Source organism: Brachycentrus maculatus, unplaced genomic scaffold (assembly GCF_059751285.1).
Source record: "Brachycentrus maculatus isolate JH-2025_06_01 unplaced genomic scaffold, ASM5975128v1 h1tg000078l, whole genome shotgun sequence".
Classification (NCBI taxonomy): domain Eukaryota; kingdom Metazoa; phylum Arthropoda; class Insecta; order Trichoptera; family Brachycentridae; genus Brachycentrus; species Brachycentrus maculatus.
This window is the reverse complement of record NW_028280832.1, coordinates 778,623-800,729: the sequence shown is the minus strand read 5'-3', so window position 1 is coordinate 800,729 and position 22,107 is coordinate 778,623. Positions and strand designations below refer to the sequence as shown.

The 22,107-nt window shown below is 30.5% G+C and overlaps 1 protein-coding gene across 4 annotated transcripts in view; it reads left to right on the top strand.

Moving 5' to 3' along the window:
• Window positions 1-22,107, top strand: part of LOC148311063 (dual 3',5'-cyclic-AMP and -GMP phosphodiesterase 11-like) — a 412,361-nt gene that overhangs the window by 137,233 nt on the left and 253,021 nt on the right. The window contains exon 1 of one of the 4 annotated variants that reach the window (XM_088257332.1): window positions 19,117-21,600. The exons of the other annotated variants lie outside the window; for them this stretch is intronic. Within the exon in view, the coding sequence (XP_088113458.1) occupies window positions 21,492-21,600 (109 nt within the window). The 5' untranslated portion in view covers window positions 19,117-21,491. Of the gene's footprint in view, window positions 1-19,116; window positions 21,601-22,107 lie in introns of those variants that run through there. 4 annotated transcript variants of the gene reach the window in all.

The following is a 22,107-nucleotide window of genomic DNA, read 5'->3' as shown; positions in this document are numbered from 1 at the left end:
CTACCATGAGCATTAATTCCGTACTCCGGAGTATTTAAGTACCAGTTTATGACCAGTTTATCTCTTTTAGTCTGAATTTTATATTTAGTTCGCATTATAATTTTATTTGTGATTTATTTTTTGAATGCTACGGATTTATGTACTAGTATTTACATTATTGTCCAGTCGTAGGCTAGGGAATGAAGTATCGAGTGTAACAATTCCCTTTCAAGAGTTTTTACGACGTAATTGTATGAAGAAACATAAATTACTAGCACTTTTAACAGCTAAAAGCACTAGATTTTGTCCGCGATAAATCAAATAAACGGATTTTATATTTAGGGACAAAATAGTTTTAGAAGAAAAATACAGTTCTTTTTATGTTACATTTAATATGAATTTATTTTATAATCTCTTTTCAACTACCCATATCTTACTGTAAAGAACACTTTATCACTTTTGAAGATTGGAAAAAAAATCTAAGATATGGTACGTCTGTCCGCTAAAGCTAAAAGCTCAGTAAAGGTAAGTCATTTATCCGACACTTCAGAAATATACTGATATCTTTGTGTGTAGCATTCACGCGCGGCTCATGTTAATACTCGCTTTGAGACAAGCGAGTATAAATACGAGTCGTCCAGGGAACTAAAACTGAGTTTGCTCTCGCAAATTATACATGGAATTTAATCAGTTATTTTTGGTATTTTTTTTATACATTACACTTTTTTTTCAATATGTATTCTATCTGTTTTTTATTCCATTATCTATTTAAAAAATGTGCGAACAACACGTGGGGCTAACAGGTCACTACCATAGTACTATTCACACACACAAATATTAATATTACGGGTTCAATAACTAAAAATATTTCAAAAATCTTACCCTCCCATATACAACCTGCATATTATACAAATAATAATTTACATAAAATCCTCGATAACTCTAAATCTAAAATTGATTTATTACAAAAAAGTGGTGTTTATGAAATTTCGTGTGGAGATTGTGATAGAAAATATATTGGCCAAACTGCTAGAAATTTAAAGATTAGAATTAAAGAACATCATAGCGGTCTTGTTAGTAATTATTTTTCGGAATTTGCAAATCATATAATAGATACTAATCACTCATTTCACTCTCATAAATTAAAATTATTACACCTTGTTCCATATAAAGGCCAAATTATGAATTATCTTGAAAATTTAGAAATACAAAAAAACCTGAATTCTAATAATAATTTATTAAATAATATATTGTTTCAAAATTCTTCGCCATTGCTTTCAATTTTTCCTTTGTTTTCAAACTCCGTTCCTTGACTAACCCCTTCCCCTTACTTTCCCCTCTCCTTATTTATAGAAAAATTTTATATTTTATATTTTAGTTTTTATACAGACCTGAATGATGGAAGTTTAACTTCTGAAACATGTAGTCTATAATAAAACTCAAGTGGTAAAAAACGAAGTGTTTTCTTTAATTATTGAAATATTAATCACATGCGAAGACCAATATGCACTAAAGACTAAGGTTTGACATACACTAAGGATGTTTGTCGTATAGTATTGTTTGCATGCTGGTATAGTGATTGTCCTGACGAAGAGACGGTTATGTCTGGAAGACGGTAGACTTTAATCTCGGTGAGTGGTAATGTACTGACATAACTACCATTTTGCAAAAAATAACTGACCACAAAGTAAATGCTATAAATATGAATAATATTCACATTTTGATTGATAGACTACTACTACTACTACTACTACCATCACGCCGTTTCCCCGCAGGGGTTGGCAGAGAGGATGGAACGCCACACTCTTCTGTCCTGACATACACTCCTCGCCTCCTTCACATCCATACATCTAGTCATACATGCCCTCCGATTACGCAGACTTGATTGATAGACAATATTGCAAAAACTGATTTAAAAAAAAAGATAAGACACGAGTGGGGAACGTTTGAATTCGCTGAAGTAATAAACGAAGTATTTCACTCAGAATTCACAGAATTGATGTTCTTCTCCAACATTTTCTTTCATCTTCTCATAAAAACATTATATTCAACTACAAATGAAAGCATTTCTAATAACCTTATTTACAATTTCCGCGTATTTTTTATCTCGAGAAAACCTGATATTTTAAATTACGTTACGATATTTTCATTCTTTGAATTCCCTTCCTACGTTTTAAAGGTATCGTATTTAAACCTACGTTTCATATCAAGTTATTTGAACGTAAATTACTTATTGATACATTATTTTTATTTGTATAAAAATTCCATGAGTGTTGTTTCTGTCTGTTTGCTTCAATTATATAAAATTTCAATATTTATACTTTTACTCATTTTCTTAATGCGTTTTTCGCCTGTCTTTTACTTCAAATAATACAAATTGTCTTTACTTTAAACATAATAAGGGGTGTTTTTTTAAAGGTTTGGTTTTTAAACTGTCAACATTGTTTTATACAGACTGTCAATTTGACAGTTGACAGTCGATTTGTAGTCTCTACATTTCGCCATTTCACCATTAATAGACTGAATGACCATTACGCGCGTCGTGGGTTTGGTGAATAGGTCGAAAACAATATTGAGCTTGATCCTCTTTTCCAACGCAAAATTTTGTTCACCGATGAGGCACATTTTTTTGTAAATGGCCAATATGACCATGTCAATAAGCAGAAATGCTGGAGTGGCGAAAACCCAAAAGCCTTCGTCGAGACGGCCTTACAACCATTGAAAGTCACTGTTTGGTGTGCTTTATAGGCAGATGGAATCATTGAGCCATATTTTTTTTAAGACGATGCCGATCTGATTGTTACGGTCAATGGAGAACGCTACAGAATTACTGACTTCTTCGTGCCTCAGTTGAATGGCATTGATGTGACAGAGCTGTGGTTTCAACAAGATGTCGCAACATGCCAAACGGCGGGTGCCACCATCAATTTACTGTGGGAAATTTGAATTTGTATTCTTCTTCTCCGTCTTATTCCTCATTACTGAGGGTTGTGACCCTTGTGGAAGCAATGACTCTTCTCCAGTTATCCCTTGACTGTGCTGCACGAAGCGCTCCAACCACTGAGGTGCCTGCTGCTGCCTTAATTTGATCGGTCCATCGTGTGGGGATCTTCCTCTCCCTCTCTTCCCTCCCTTTTATGGTCCATGTTTCAGCAGCATAAAGAAAAATGAAGTGGACTTAGCTCCTGACAAGCTTCATCTTGGTTTTGTAACTCACACCACGGTCTTTCCAAATTTTGTCTAGCTTAGACATGGCACTTTAGGCGATAGCGATACGACGTCTGATCTCTCCTTCCCAAGTTCCTACCTTGAATTTGTATACCTCTAAAAAACACCCTATACATCTAAATTTTGTGTACAATTCTTTACCCATTTAATCGTTTTCTGTAGTTTGTTTCATTTGTTTATTTAGTTGTTTGGATACTAAATTGAATTTTCTTTCATTTCAGGTGAGTGACTGGCTTCTTTCAGTTTCATGAAACATTTCAGTGTCAACTGTGCTGGGGTGAGTGCTGAGTACTGTTTGATGCCGAATTTAAAGTCTATCCACTAGACGTTGTAATAACTCGAAACTCGACACTTATTTTCTTGACAGTCGTTCTAAGCGTGCAAGCTTATTTCGACTTTAATTCTAAGTCTTAAATTATTTTAATATTAAATAATCAGTTTATTTTCCATTCACTGATGTGGAGTTTTCGAAGAAAAAGGGGTCAGTATAACTATTTTCTTTTATTTTTATATTCATTTTATCATAAGAAGATTAAAACATTTATTTGCGAATTCCGAAAAAATCACATAAAAGAAACAAATCACTCATTCCACTCTCATAAACTAAAATTATTACGCCAAGTACCTACCACACAAAGGCCAAATTAAGAATTACTTTGAAAATGTATAAAACTAAGAAAATGTATATTTTAAGTATATATATATATATAATATATATATATATATATATATATATATATATATATATATATATATATATATATATATATATATATATATATATATATATATATATATATATATATATATATATATATATATATATATATATATATATATATATATATATATATATATATATATATATATATATATATATATATATATATATATATATATATATATATATATATATATATATATATATATATATATATATATATATATATATATATATATATATATATATATATATATATATATATATATATATATATATATATATATATATATATATATATATATATATATATATATATATATATATATATGTATATATATAAATATATATATATATATATATATATATATATATATATATATATATATATAGATATATTGGGTTGATGCAAAAGTTTTGACCGTTTTTTATGATCCCAGGTAAAAAAAAATTTTTTCATAAATTATGAATAGTATCTTCTTTTTTATGATTCCATTGTATAAAGGATGCTTTCCCTCTACTTTCTATTCAGTTTTGGCCTAGCCAGAGTACAGTAATGACCCCTTGTATTTTTTCAAAATGTCGCTCGATAAAGTGCATTTACATCATTGTTTACTTTATGAATTCCGTTTAGACAATACCGCGAGTGTGGCAACCAAAAACATTTGTGAAGTGTATGGAGCAGATGTCATCAAAGTTCGACAGGTACGAAGATGGTTTACAAAATTCCGATCTGGAGATTTTTCACTCATTGATAAACCACGTACGTATATATATATATATATATATATATATATATATATATATATATATATATATATATATATATATATATATATACCGTAAAGTGGGTATACATTGCACCAAAATACTGCATTTTTTCAAAAAATTGTCTATTCAGATCAGGTTTTTTACTTTTTCTGAGGTTTCAACTATTGCAATGTAATAACACATATACCTGTAACATGTCTGATATGTTTTTAAATTTTTATCTATTTTGCCTATATATTTTTTTTATATTTATATTTTGGTGCAAAGTATCCCGGGGTAAAGTACAACTTTGCACCATGATATTTTCTCTACACTTTTCGTACTAGAATCCAAATTGATGCAAAGTAAAGGCTATCCTACAAGTTTTAGTGCACCTTATGAAGGGTTTTGGCTCACAGTTCACTAAATGCAGATTATAATATTGTATAATTATGGAAAAATAAGACACTTGAAAGAATTTTTTTTTAAAAAATATTTAAAAATGTAACAAAAATGTTTTTTTTTTCAATACTGAAGGTTTAAAATTATATAAAATAAAAGGTGGATATTAAAACATATCGTACTACATAGGTAATAGGAATTAAAATTAAATTAGGTCTAAATATGGTCAAGTTCCGGGACGGTAAAGAAACCTCTTTTGGATTGCATTTTCGGTTCTTTTATGGAACCCGCTACATCCTTTCAAGAATTTTGAAGAAAGTCATCCTTCATCGGCCACTTCCACGATTTGAGACTCTCCTGCATGGATTTAACAGCTCTGTCTTTCTTTATTTCCAAAATCTGTCCCGGAAATTTTTCTCCTTCATAATGAAATACGACATATTCTCCCACCTTCTTTTTTACTGGTCCTAATGAAACGGAAGAACAAATACGATAACTGATTTCAGTCATCGTTTTTGTTCTTCTCCCTCTTCCTCAAAGCTTCCGTGGTAACTATAATCAGTTAATGCTAGATATGCTGGAAGTTTCGATGCGGAAGGTGGGATCATTGATGTAGTTGGTTCAGGTAGCATTTGTGTCTCGTCAACGTTCATTTCGACATTTGGATCGTGAGCAATGCTCTTACCTGGTTCTATCGGTATCGTTTTCCTGCGTTTTAAGACTGAATTCTTTGGGTTGAATCTGTTTTCTTCCAAAAACTGTTGAAAACTCTGGCGCATGTCATCGTCATACGCTTTTAATGGCAACCGATTAAGCAACTGACTAGTTTTAGCAACAGTCAAGGTTTTATGTCTTAGCAAAAATGATCTTATCCATTCAGAGCCTGGTACGTTGTTCTTTAATATTCGTACTCTTCTGCCAAATCTATCCAAATAGGCTATTAGAATGTAGCGAATGTTAAAAACACTCACTGGGAAACCGTACTCACTCATGTCTACTATGCAGTTTACGAAGGATTGCTCTTCGCCCTTGTCACATATCGGAGGTTTTCCCACAGGTTTTGTGTGCTGACCTTTGAGCTTATAGTTAATCGTCCTTCTGGGGATCTTCAGCCTTTCTTTGACTGATTGCACCATTTCGAATGGCCTTCAAACACTGCTCCACTCTCTTCGGTGTAAAATCACAGTATCGTCTGGCATAAGGCCGCTGTTTGTGTGTTCTTGACATTTTTGAAAAAAATATACCATCAGGAATTAAGTAAGTACACAAAACCAATAGATATTTGGCAAACATGTCAAGTTGTATTAGCCGTTTTAAGACTTTTCATCAAATTAATTAACTATGGCCTTTTGTGGATACTTTGCACTTGGTGCAATGTTACCCCAAATGTGGTCAATACAAGTCAGTTCTTAAAAAAATATTATTTTTACAAAAACTTGACAATGTAACTAAAAAATACAGCATTTGAGAAAAGCAGGGCCTATCTACCTACGATTTAGAGACCACTCGCTTGTTGTAACTAGTTTCAGTATACTGATTCCACTGGATTTTTTCGGACACAATTTTCAGACAGAAAACTTTCTTTACGTTCGGACAGGAAAAACGCATTGAAGCAATAGCGACCGACTGTTACTTCTGTAAACTAAAAAGTAGATTGAAGTGCCATCTATCAGAAACAATAGAAAGTAGAATGAAAAATGACATGTATCAGAGATGACCAGCTCTACAATTTCTTTACAGAAGGTGGTGCAAAGTATCACCCATGGTGCAAAGTATACCCACTTTACGGTATATATATATATATATATATATATATATATATATATATATATATATATATATATATATATATATATATATATTTATATATATATATATATATATATATATATATATATATATATATATATATATATATATATATATATATATATATATATATATATATATATATATATATATATATATATATATATAAATATATATATATATATATATATATATATATATATATATATATATATATATATATATATATATATATATATATATATATATATATATATATATATATATATATATATATATATATATATATATATATATATATATATATTTATATATATATATATATATATATATATATATATATATATATATATATATATATATATATATTTATATATATATATATATATATATATATATATAAATATATATATATATATATATATATTTATAATATAATATTTGAAGCATTTACTTTGTGGTTAGTCATTTTTACTTATTTATTTTTTTACAAAAATGTTAATAAAATTAGTATATAACTACTCACCGAGATTTTTACGTCTACCGGTTTCGAAACGTACCCGTCTCTTCGTCAGGACAATCACTAACACAGCATGCAAACAATACTACTATTTATATCTACCATTAATTTCTTCATTTTTTGGACATTCCCATTTTGTGAGATGTGATGATATTGCATTGCATGTCTTGCATTTGATGAAATTTTGCTCGTTTAAATTGTGCAACGCCAAGCCGTTCGCTAAATGCATTACAAGACTGACAAGAGCTTTACAAGAAGCCGTATATGTAACATAAGTGAGGGATAAGTTGTACTTGGAAGCAAACAGTTTTCTCACAGTACATTCTTGCAGAAACCCATATAAGTTGCGTGCATTCTCACAATAAGTGCAAACGATCGATGAAGGAAATGAAAGATAATTTTATTGATCGTTTATGACGTCACCTTTTGCTTATATCTATCCATTATTAATTAAAGTTTAACTTGGAAAAAACCATTATTTGTGGTATTTACCAAGTAAAACTTAAAGTAAAAAAAAATTAAAAAAGATAATTTGTTGTATAAATATTGCGCTTAATTTAAATAAGTAAAAACATGAATAAAATACGCGGACAAGTTTTTTTAGTATATTTATAGGGTACTCGCAAACCTAATTCAGTAAGCTACCGGCTATGCGAGGGAAGACGTGTCTACGCACACAATTTCTCGTAAAATGGAATTTGATTTTTTTTTAAATATATAAACATTTTTCATAAATTTTATTTTGTAAACTCTTTTCTTGAGAAATTTTTTTTTCACATTAATAAATTATATTTATTAATGTGAAAAACTTATTTTTTCAATACAAAATCGGTGTTTTAAGAATGAAATCAATTGCGTTAAATGTTACCTGAAAGAAAATTAAGCTGCGGGTTTTCAAATATCCCGCCTTAATGTAAACACGACCGCAACATTTTATATTCATGCATCTCCTTATACACACCCGCCAATTTTCAAGTATTTGAAATGCTTGATCATGCCAAGTTTTTCTCGGTCTTCCTCTACTCCTGTTTCCAACTATGGTACATTCGCCTCATACATTTCTTATAATGTTCTTTCTTCAGTCATTCGTTGCACATGCTCAAACCATTTCAAAACGTCCTTTTTAATTTTATCAATAATGCTCATCTGTAATAAAGCTTTTTACCTTTCGAACATCTTTTATACATCGTTTTGCCGCACATTCTTCAAAGGAATCACATTTTGATTGCAATCATTCTACAACTTACATCCTTATTTTGCCAACTTCACGCATTACTTATAATTTTTATAGAATCCTTAGATGATGAATGTAGAAGGTATAAGGGTATGTCAGGCGTTCCACCCTCTCTGTTGACCCTTATTATTTTTTTCATATTTCATGTTTAAATAACGAAAATTAATTCACAAAATATTCTTTTCAATTTAAATATTTGGACTAAAGTTTAAATTTTAATTTTTCACATTTAGAATTCAGCGTTTATTAAAGGTGAAGATGATTGCTTTTCATTAAAACGTTTATTAGTGTTGAAATAATAAAAAGCAATTTTTTCCTTTTGTGAAATGTTTCTATTTTAAGACGCTTCTATTTTTAACTTGATCATTGAGAATTATTTCATTCAGTATTCATGAAAATTTAATTTTTTTCTTAGAAATAATCTCATGAAAACTGTGCCACCTGAAAAAAGTCCCACGCTTTCAGGTTTTCAGATATTTGATTTAATTGTTATATAATGGAGTGTTTAAATGAAAATCAAATATGTTTTATCACGAAATTGAATTGATCTTCTTCTCTCAAAATATAATAATTAAATGTATTTTTTATTGATAATATTTATAGTTGCCTGAGAAAATTTTTCTCATTTTATTCCTTGTTTATTTATTGGAAAACCAACAGAATATTTACAAAAAATAACAATTTATAGTAAAATTAAAAAAATATCCAATTTTCACTAAAAATTAATCAAAAAAATCTGTCATGGACATATGTTAAATATATATATATATATATATATATATATATGTATATATATATATATATATAAATATATATATATATATATATATATATATATATATATATATATATATATACATATATATATATATATATATATATATTATATATATTTATATATATATATATATATATATATGCATATATATATATATATATATATATATATATATATATATATATATATATATATATAAATATATATATATATATACATATATATATATATATATATATATATATATACATATATATATATATATATATATATATATATATATATATATGTATATATATATATATATATATATATATATATATATATATATATATATATATATATATATATATATTTATATATATATATATATATATATATATATATATATATATATATATTTATATATATATATATATATATATATATATATATATATATATATATATATATATATATATATATATATATATATATATATATATATATAAAATATTATAACTTACATTTCTTTATCAAATAAAACATTGTATAAAAGTCAAATAGACATCAACAATATTTCTCTTAAACGTTTTAAAAGAAACATTTTTGATGTATATTTCCTTAAGCATTACATTGCACCATATCGCAGGCTCGGTTAAAAAATGAATTTCGGTATGCATTTTAGGGATTTTGAATAATGTTTTGTTTCTTGTCTGTGCTACCGGGACTCTAAAATTGATAAAAGTGAAAAAAGCTCTGGGAAAACTACATAATTATTTAAAAACATTGTTAAGGAAAATAAGGTCAGCAGTGTTTTTACGTGTTACAAGCTTGGATAAATTCATTACTTGGAACTATCCCTATTAAATTACAATATGATATAAATTTTACCTATTATGCACAAGGATTTATATCATTTTCAGTTTATATATCTTAAAAATTAACATTTTAACATTTTCAAATTAAAATTAACATCTTAACATTTTCATATGGTTACGGAGTGCGTGAAAGTTTTTGGTATCGTAAGGGAAGGGTAATTAACTATAACCTAACTATGAGTATTTCAATGTTTTAGAATTCGTGCTAAAACCTGATGATGACAAGGTTCTTGTTGAAACCGGTTGGAAAAAGTGTACCAATTAAAAGTGGTTAAAACAAAGTTGTTTTATTTCATAAAATGTGCCACAAAGTATCTGCGAAAAACATTCAAGAAATATGTAGTAGAACTCATATACATATCGCACATCTAGATCAAAACTGTATCAACTCAAAAATTATCATTTTTTTGATAATCACTTATTCGGCCTCTACAAACGAAGACGCATATATCAATGTATCCGATTTGTTGAAGTTTTTTTATTTTATAAATACAATGTATTCGAAATCACGTAACAACAAAAAAACATGACTATTTCACAACATTTTGAGTGTGTTAAAATGTTGAATAAAATAATATATACATAATTATAAGCTGAATAAAAAAATTAAATAACGTTTTTAGGCGTTTTCCAGTTTGTAAATCTGTATATTTTTGCCAAAAGAAAAACTTCATTACCAACTATTGTAATACATTATTCGATAAAGGTTTGAGAATTCCACTTTCGGTACTTGAATTTTCTTCGTTCATCCCTGAGAGCCCATTCATCTTTTCATCCCACTGCCAAACGAGTAAGAGGAAAATCATTTAATCTTTTTCCGGAAAATCGTCTAAAAATAGCCTATACGCGTGTTCAGTCAACATATCCATACTTGTACGTTCATTCAATACACGCGTGTTACACATGTAATGAAGGGCTAAAAATAAAAAGCAACATCACTCTGCATTAGGTTGTAGATTTTATTTCTTTTACAATTTTTTTTGTGTGTTTAAATACTTGTTAACATATCTGGGTTTTCCCAACTTATGAGGTATATATATATATATATATATATATATATACATATATATATATATATATATATATATATATATATATATATATATATATATATATATATATATATATATATATATATATATATATATATATATATATATATATATATATATATATATATATATATATATATATATAATATATATATATATATATATATATATATATATATATATATATATATATAAATATATAAATATATATATTTATATATATATATATATATATATATATATATATATATATTTATATATATATATATATATATATATATATATATATATATATATATATATATATATATATATATATACATATATATGTATATATATATATATATATATATATATATATATATATATATATATATATATATATATATATATATATATATATATATATATATAATATATATATATATATATATATATATATGAAGAAGAATATGGTCTTCGTTACAGGGCTTATGACCTGTAATCAGTGGCGTGCACAGAGAATAATTTAGGGTAGGTGGTAGAGGTAGGTATTGAGTCAAGCTAGGTACTACTTACCAGGGCAGGCAGTAGAGGTAGGTAGTAAGGTAAGCTGGTCTTAGTAAAGTAGAGTAGGTAATGGTGCGTTTTTATATGTCACGCGGGTAATTTGTGTCGGGTTATGGTCCCGTGGTTAGTGTCGCGGACTCTAAAGCCAGAGTTTCTCGGTTCGAACCCACTCTACCATAATTTGATACCTATTCTTATTAATGAGCCGCTTAGGCTCACAGAAATAGTATGAAATTCAAATATTTGTGTTAGTAATACAAACACAAATATTTATCTTTATAAAAAAGTTAGAATGGGCACTTATTTTCTGCCTATATAGAATGCACGCTTCTGCGTGTCATAGGTTGGTTAGTGATTCCTTTACACACGCGCAACATTCACCATTCTACTCATAGTTGACGACCACACTACTCAAATATTTGGAACTCCTACATATCGCTCACTCCTTTCAAGAACGTCATAAATCAAAAAACCTGATTTTTCAGGAGAACGTTTTTAAAGTTTAAAAATATAATACAATGTATTAAAAATAAATATCATGCCACTTATTGAACTTTTACTGTGCAACAGATCTTTTTAGGTAAAACCTGAAGGTTCTTTCTCCATTTGAAAAATATTTACGAGTACTATAAAAAAAATTAAACAATACATTTTTTTCAAAATGCAAAAACAACACTTTCTGTCCTGTAGCGGATAAATATTAAGTTAAAAATATGCCGCTTTTGCTGGGATATAGTACATTTTCTGGGCATTCCGAAGACATGCACAACTGAAAATTGACGATTTTTGATTTATGACGTTCTTGAAAGGAGTGAGCGATATATCATTAATATCGTGACAATGTACATATGAGTTCTCAAACGACATCTATGTATATTATTAATTGATTCGGCATTTACTTTGTGAAATGACATGTTGAGTATAAACAAAGATACTTGTGTTATACCACTTAATGAGTATTATTTCATCGCACACGACGAGTTTCGAAAACTACAGATTCTTTCATCTGTAGATACGTGTTTTCACGTGTACGTGAAAAGTAAAACTTTTAGTTAGTTTTACTTTTTACGTCTTGAAACATCTATAGTTTTCGAAAAAAGCCGTGTGTAATTAAATAAAACCATTAAGTAGTATTAAATAGTGTGTTTTTTTAACATAAGGATTTTCTTTGTTGGATTGAGGAAGTTGTTTTTTTTTAGAAGGGACCCTTTTAATGTACGCAAAATCCTAACCGGACTATTTATACAAACATGATAAAAATAATTTAGTTTGACCTTTTTTATTTTATTTTTACAATAAGGTTATATATATATATATATATGTATATACTTTTTTCAGATAGCAACGTTTTTCAGGCTTTATTCCACGTAGTATGTAACACACCACGTCACTCTTCGTATTCCCCATAATACCCCACGTATTTCCGATTGCTTTCAACTCATAAATGTGGATTTGGGAGTTCTATTTCCGTCTCGTTGTCGTAGTTCCATCCATTGATTCCCAGATATAAGTGGCTTTCCACTTACAGAAACCTCACACTAATACGACCATGTTTTTACTTGGCTATTTGAACGTTTCTTACAACACATGCTTCAGTCGCGTATTTTGCTGTTATATAATAAAATAACAAACTAACTATGTATTTGTCCGCCTCCGTAGTGTAATGGTCAGCATGCTCGGCTACTGTTCTGGAGGTCCCGGGTTCGATTCCCAGTGGGGGTCAAATAAATATAAGTGATTTTTTCACTCTAATATTTATTCAATATTACCCTGGATTGGTGCCTAAAGCGGAGGGCTGATCACCGGGTTTCGTCATAACCGACATCACCAGTCTGGCAGTTCCACCGAGAAATGGCAGTACAAAACTTAAATATTTTGCTGTTTTTTTTTTTTTTTTTTTTTTTTTATTTCCAGATATTTTTTGTAAGTTATTTGATTATATCATAATTTTCGGTTGTGGTCCCGTGGTTAGTGTCACGGACTCTTGAGTCAGAGTTTCTGGGTCCGAGCCCAGTCTACTACAATTTGATACCTATTTTTAATAACTACATAACAGAAATTGTATGAAATTGAAATATTTTTGCAAATAATCATAACACAATTTTTTCTCATTTTAAATATATATATATATATATATATATATATATATATATATATATATATATATATATATATATATATATATATATATATATATATATATATATATATATATATATATATATATATATATATATATATAACTTAGTATTTTTACTTATCACTTTAACCAGTATATGATAGGTCTCAAGCCCTGTAAATACCGATACTTCCATATTCTTCTTCATCTGTGTTGAGATATCAGTAAAAAAAAATCCACACCATTCTGTATTTGCAATCAACCTTCGCCTCTTCCACATTCGTGCATCTCCTCATATACTCGTTTACTCTTCAAATATTTTGACTGCTGACCTGACCACTCCCAAATAATTGAAGTACTTGATCATGCCAAGGTTTCCTCGGACTTCTTCTACTCTTATTGCCATCGATATTGTCTTAAAAAAATAATAAATTTGCTCTACCGTTATTTCCTCCCTCATTCTGTCCATCTCAACACGCCTCTCTTAATTTTATCGATAATACTTATCTCAGCCTTACAATATATCCTTATTTCACCATTCAATTATCTATCCGCAATTACCTATCTTTTGCCGCACATTCGTCTGGGAGATCGCATTAAGATGTACTAATATATCGCTCACTCCTTTCAACAACGTCATAAGTATATCAAATAACATCATTTTTTAGGAGATCCCTTTTAAAGTTTAAGAATATAATGAAATGTATTAAAAATAAATATCAAGCCACTTATTAAACTCTTTACTGTGCAACAGATCTTTTTAGGTAAAACCTGATGATTTTTTCTCAATTTGAAAAATGTTTAGTATATTTTAAAAAATGATTAAACAATACATTTTCTTAAAAATACAACACCTTCTGCCCTGTAGCGGGTATATATTGAGCCATTTTTTAAATATGCCGTTTTAGCTGGGATATAGTACATTTTCTGGGCATTCTGAAAACATGCACAACTGAAAATTGACAATTTTTGATATATGACGTTGTTGAAAGGTGTGAGCAATATGTTTAGTTACAACGATTTTATAGCATCGAGGGTGGAACTGATAATTTAAGTGGAATTCGACCGAAACGCTCTTTCCACGAAATCGATTCACCAAAATATTTCCCGGAATCATCATTCTCGCGGACTTGCTTATATTGTGCATGAGCAAACATTTTTCCCGAATTTACGACGTTGATTTTGTTCTACGTACCTACAAAGCGACTCACAGTGCTTTGGATCGAAAATAAATTTATTTATAACTTATTCATATCCGCCTCCGTAGTGTAATGGTCAGCACGCTCGGCTACCGATCTGGAGGTCCCGGGTTCGATTCCCAAAGGGGGGTCAAATAAATGTAAGTGATTTTTTCACTGTATTATTTATTCAATATTACCCTGAACCTGAAGCGGAGGGCTGATCACCTTTCCTTCACGATCAAGATAAACGATCAAGATAACTCTGCGTTTATATGACGCAGTGCCCTATGCACCATTGGGGTGCGGATAAGGGTTTTATTATTATTATTAATATAACTTATTCATTATTTTTGACATCTCAACATGGATAAAGAAGAATATGGAAGTCTTGGCATTTACGGGGCTTACGACCGTCAAAGGCAGGTGTTAGTGATCACTTTACACACGTGTAGCATTCACCATTCTACCCATGATTGACAACCACTATTCAAATTTTTGGAAGTTCTGTTTGCATATGTATATATGTATATTGTACATTTTTTGTTCAAATTCATAACATAGTGCATGAATCACTAGAATTTCACTAGAGATATCTACGGTGAGATCATATTCTTCTTCATCTATGTTTCGATGTCGAAAATAATGTAAAAAAATAACTCCTAATTGAAGATAATCTAGATTTGTGAACACGTATTTGGACACACTTAAAATGTTGTACAGTAAACCCCCCTACAACGTTGACATAGGTACCACTTTATCACAGGGAATTTTATAAGGGGTTAGTGTTTAAAATAGCATTTCAATTTTTTTATTTCTCTTAATCCTTATCAGCACCCCAACGGTGCATAGGGCACTGCATATATGTATAAACGCAGTGTTATCTTGATCGTTATCACATGAAGTAAAGGTGATCAGTTCACCTCTTCAGGTACCAGTCCAGGGTAATATTGAATAAATATTAGAGTGACAAAATCACTTATATTATTTGTTTCCCCCCCTAGGAATCGAACCCGGGACCTCCAGAATGATAGCCGAGTGTTGAAATTGAAATACAAATTAAAAACATTAACTTTTCTATAACATCCCTTCTGATACCGATGCCGACCTATCTCAGCGTTCTAGGGGGGTTTATTGTATTTATAGCTTAACGCGAAAATACGCGCTGTTCCTGCCTTCATCCCTTACGAACATTTTCCGCACACTCCCGACAAAGGCACTATGTCACCCACGAATTCGGCGATGTGTTTGCGTACCGCGCTATTTATAATCTATTCTTCCGAGAAAATTCGAGTTCTTCGAACTCCTCGTTAATAATTAAGCTCTCAAATACGTGTTTGTATCACGTAATAGCCTTTATCCCTTAAATACGTTATTTTCGGAATCTGCTTTATATCATCGTATAAAAACATTTATTTTTACATATTAAGTTTTTTATATTATTTATTGATTCGGCATTAACTTTGTGGAATGACATGATTATTTTAATTAAATTAAACACTTGAATTGAGTTTTATTTTGATAATACGACTAGTTTCGAAAACGACAATTGTTTTCATCTTCTGGTACAAATTAAAACTAACGAATAAAAATATATTTAGGTGTATATATAGGTTTATAAATATAGGTAGGGTTAAGGAACAACATTTTTTGTAAAAGGAAACATTGATAATAATGGTGACGTATTTTGAAACAGTATATTATTAATTATTGTATTATCTGAATTTAAATTTTTATGTATTTCTAAATTTTCTAAATTATTCATGACTTGACCTTTATTTGTAACAGAGTGTAATAATTTAAGTGTATGAGAGTCAAATGAGTGGTTAGTTTTTTACGCAAATGTAAGTAATATTAGTATATAACCACTCACCGAGATTCGTCTCTTCGTCAGGACAATGCTGTGGTAGTGATTGTCCCGACGAAGAGACCGGTACGTCTCGAAACCGGTAGACATAAAAATATCAACAAAAAAAAGTGAGTGTTTAAATACTAATATTACAAAAAAATGTAAAAAAAAATAAATAAGTAAATATGACTCACCACAAAGTAAATGCTTTGAATATTAATAATATTGAGGACATTTATTATATTCTTGTATTTTTAAATATGAATATAAAAAAAACTTGCAGGTACAATACCACTTTTGAGTTTATTTATGTAAACACGACCAGTTTCGAGAATTACAGATTTCTCAAAAATAGTCGTTACTTAAAATAGTAATTACTTCAAAAGTTGTGTAAAAATTAAAAAAAAAAAATATGGATAAATTGTAGAATAAGTTAGTTAAAGTTTAGAATTAGTTAGATAAAGTGTACATTAAACTTTGACAATAAACGATCTCTCGGAAGAATGTGCGGCAAATGAGGTATGATGGATGTTCGAATAGCGATATAAGGAAAGAAATTAAGGCAGGTGTGTTGTGTTGGTATGGAGATGTGGAACGAATGAGCGAGGAAAGAACGGTAAAACAAATTTATGAGGCGAATGTAGTTGAAAATAAAAGTAGGAGAAGACCGAGGAAAACTTGGCATAATTAAGTATTTCAAATACTCCGTGCAAATGATGTTTACAAAGACAGAGTTGTGTGGCGTTCTACTCTCTCTGCCTACTTCGGGGAAGCGGCGTGTTAGTTAATTAGTTTAATTATATAATATTTACATCATTCAAAAGTTTTAATAATAAGTCAATAAATGTATATATATATATATATATATATATATATATATATTATATAAATATATATATATATATATATATATATATATATATATATATATATATATATATATATATATATATATATATATATATATATATATATAATTATTTAAATCTACAATGCTTACTACAACATAGACAAAAAACAACAATAAATAATAAAAAATGCATTTTTAAAATAAATCCTATTTTGATTTTTTAATTAACTACATACTTTATGTGAATTTTAGCAAAGTCAATATGAATTCCACTTCAATAAAAATAAGATAAATTAGCGTTGATTGATTCGACGAACAAACTATATCGGGTTATAAAACGTGTTTCTCTACTAGTTTCGAACTGACGTACGAAAAGAACGCAAAATTCGGGTCCTTTTTTTCGCGAAATGTCAATGGAAAAGTTTTTGTATGGGACAGTATTGTCTGTTGGGAAATTTTAACATTAAGTAGTGAGATGCGGACCGTTCGAGTGTTAAAAGTATGCTATTTGTCAAAAGGTCCCAACGAGACAGCTGACGCGTGGTTTGAAACGCGCTTCTGTTGGGTTCTTTTTACTTATTTTTAGATAACTTTTCTATGAACTCGCTCGTCCCGAAGACCCGCCTTATCGCGTGGGTGAACCTCGTGTTAGTTGCATTCTGATAACTGGAATTCCACACTAGTAACTGGCACTTCACCAAAATGACCTTTTTCTTTAAAAAAAAAAACTACATTAAATTTTCTATTACATCAATTTTTTTTAAATTAAATACTGCACAGGTATATTATCTAAATTGAAAAAAAAAACATTTTTTTTACCACTTGAGTTTATTTTATGTCAAGTTGCGGAAGTTATGCTTCCATCTTCAGGTCTTCATGTAAAGTGTTTTTTTTTTACAATTTTCATCATGTCTTACTACAAAGTGAATGCTGAAACAATTAAAAAAGATATAAAATCTAATTATTAATATTTTTCATATCAAAAGCGTATCATTTTACTTTGTAGTTCGTCATTTGTACTTTTTTGTTTTTTTTTTACAAAGATGTTAGTAATGTACGTGTTTGATTTTTACCACTTTCGAAACGTACCCATCTCTCTGAATATTGCTACGGTAGTGACGTGTAGTATTTGTTGTATGATTGTCCTGACGAAGGGACGGATACGTCTCAAAACCAGTGAACAAAAATCTCGGTGAGTGGTTATATACTAACATTATTATCATTTTAGTAAAAAAAAAGTACGTATAAACTTAATAATTGTTTTTACATAGAATTTTCACTCATAAATTACACAAAATTGTAAACACGAAGAGTAAATTCGCTCACAAGTTGGCTATAGAGCTTATAACGTTAAAACCTAAAGGCCATTATAAGCGATGTTTTACAAGCCATAGGTAGATTTCAGTCACTTTTTTATGTAATTCGACTTACTTTTAACATATTTTTAATCATTCTTCAAAAAAAATGTGACGGAAAATTCCTGTTTGCTTGTATACCAACTAACTAATTAACTTACCATCACGGCGCTTCTCCGCAGGGGTAGGCAGGGACAAAAGGACGCCACACCAACCTGTCTTTGCAAGCAATCATCTTCTACATTCGTGTATATCTCCTCATACGTACCCGCCGATTATTCCGACTCCTGACAACTTCAAATGGCTGATCATGCCAAGTTTTCCTGCCGCGTGTGTGCTTTCTTTATTTTCGTTTCGAAAAGGATCCGTGACGAATATTATGTGTCTCGTTCTACCGTTGCAAGGTCAGGGTCCCACATACGGTATTCCTATAAAAACAAAATGCTCTCGGCTACCGTGTACCATCGTATTACTCCGAACGACTTGATTGAAGCCCCATCCGGGCGTCATTCACGTTTCCTCTGAAAATCACGTCGCGCTAACAAAAAGAGGCGCATCATTAATCTGTCGCCTTTTTACAGCTAGGCGCGATCTGCCCCTTCTTGCTCGGGTTCTTCTATTTACTCTACGGTTCGATTGGGTTCTCGTGTTGGTGTGTACGCTTGCGCGGCTCATATCGCCTCGCTAACAACTTGTATCAAAGTCAGTGCGTTTGCGATCTCTGTCGCGGGAGGACCGTTGCTGATAGGCGGCAGTCGCGCAGCAGCATCTCGTAGCGCGATTTTCGGTACTTTTCCAACTTTTCAAACTGCCCGAACTCGGGGCCGCCTTCGGGGAAAGTCCCCCCCGTTTTCCGTCCGCGACTCTCGGCGTATTCTCTTCCGGTTTCGTACGGTTGTTCCGTTCGTCCCGCGAGCGGTCGGTCCCATCAGCGCTGGCGCCGTGTCACGTTATCTCCCGTCTGAGCGTTACACATACGAAACATTTGAAAAAAAAACATAACAAAACAAATGACGGCCGGGACGCGTACATAACAAAACGGCGCTGATAGATACTGATTCAGATTAGCGACCTCTTGTAGCGCTCCGATCTGTTACAAAGTAAACTATATATTTTTTTTTCATTCATTTTTATTATTATTTTATTATCTTATCATTATCAGCTGTTATGGCCGCGTGTGTTCTCTGTTAGCGTTGCATTATCGTCTAAGAACACGTTTCTTTCAAAAACCGATATTAATCGTATCCGCTGTGTCAACAGTCGGGCGCTAAACAAAACGTCAAGAAAAATGTGTACCCGTCTGAAATGTATGATTTGTGCAAAGGTGGCATAAGCGGATCAACGTTCTGTGAATAAAAAAAACAAGAAAAATCTTTATTTCAATTGTTTTTGTTGTTAATTTTCTCAGCTGTTTTTGCGGCGTGCATTCTTTGTTGAGAGTTGCATTGTCGTCTAAAAACACGTTTCATTAAAAAACAAGAAAAAAACGACAATAATCATCATCTCCGCTGTGTCAACAATCAGGCGCTAATAAAAATGTGTACCGATTCGAAATGTATAGTTTGTGTAAAGTTTGAATAAACGGATAAACGTTCTGTAAATGATAAACATCATCAAAAAAATATCAAAAAAGGCCCAAATATAGTTTATTTGAAAGTGTTTTTTTAAGTAGTTTTTTTATACGAATTGATAGGTCGCAATTTACCTGACGGTGAATACTCCCGGAGCAGCGAGTAGGCACTGGCCCTCCGGACTCCCGATGTGATTGTGAATGATAAACAATCAAATCAATCTGTGAATGATAAATATCATTAAAAAATCTCAAAAAAAGGCGGCTTCATATGGTTTATATGCAAGTGTTTTTTTGTCGTTTTTTTTTCATTGGGCAGCGAGTAGGGACTGGCCCTCCGGGCGCCCGATGTGAATATGAATGATAAACAATAAACATCATTAAAAAAATCTAAAAAAAACGGCTATACATGTTTCATATGCAAGTGTTTTTCGTCGGTATTTTTTTTACGGTTTGATTGATCGCCAATCCATCTGTGAACGATAAACATAAATATCTCAAAAATCTCAAAAAGGCGGGCGGCTATATATGTGTCACATGCAAGTGTTTTCCGTCGGTTTTTTTTCGCGGTCCGATTGATCGCGATCCCCCCGGCGGTGGATGCGCCCGGGGAGGCGTGCAGGCAGCGGCCCTCCGGGCGCCCGATGCAGCGCCGGCCCCAGAGGCCTCGCGCTCCCGGCCGGGAGTGATGGTGGCCCCCGGCGCTCCCGCCGCCCCGCCCCCGCGCAGGAAGAAGGACTTGCGACCCTCGCCGTGGCACTACTTGATGAGTTGTCCGCTAATACGGCAATGCTTCGGTACCGTACTTTTTTATTTTATTATTTTAACCAAAAATAAACAAACATATATATACACGCTTTAACTAACCAATTATTTAATTAAATCATTAATTGTTCACTTTGTGTAATACCACTTTAAAAAAACAATAATTCGTGACGACCGGTTTCGGAATAATCATTATGAATAATCATCGGAACCATCATCAGGTCATTAAAATGAAATTGTTACGGTATTACATTTAAATAAAAATAAGATTTCAAAAAATATTTTTTTTCGTATAAATATCTGACATTTATACAAAAATAAAGTTTAAAAGAGAAATTTTAATTTATTTTTTATTTTTCATTTTATCATCAGCGAAAGTTCAACTAGTTAGTTAGTAATATTTATGCTTCAATTGAAAACATCTTGCGACTGCTACTTCTTCGCCACCATCTATGGTTGAAATGAACAAGTTTTTTTTATTAGCAGGAACCTTCAGAAACTTTTAGAAGTATTAACTGTATCATCACCGCTTAGTGGAG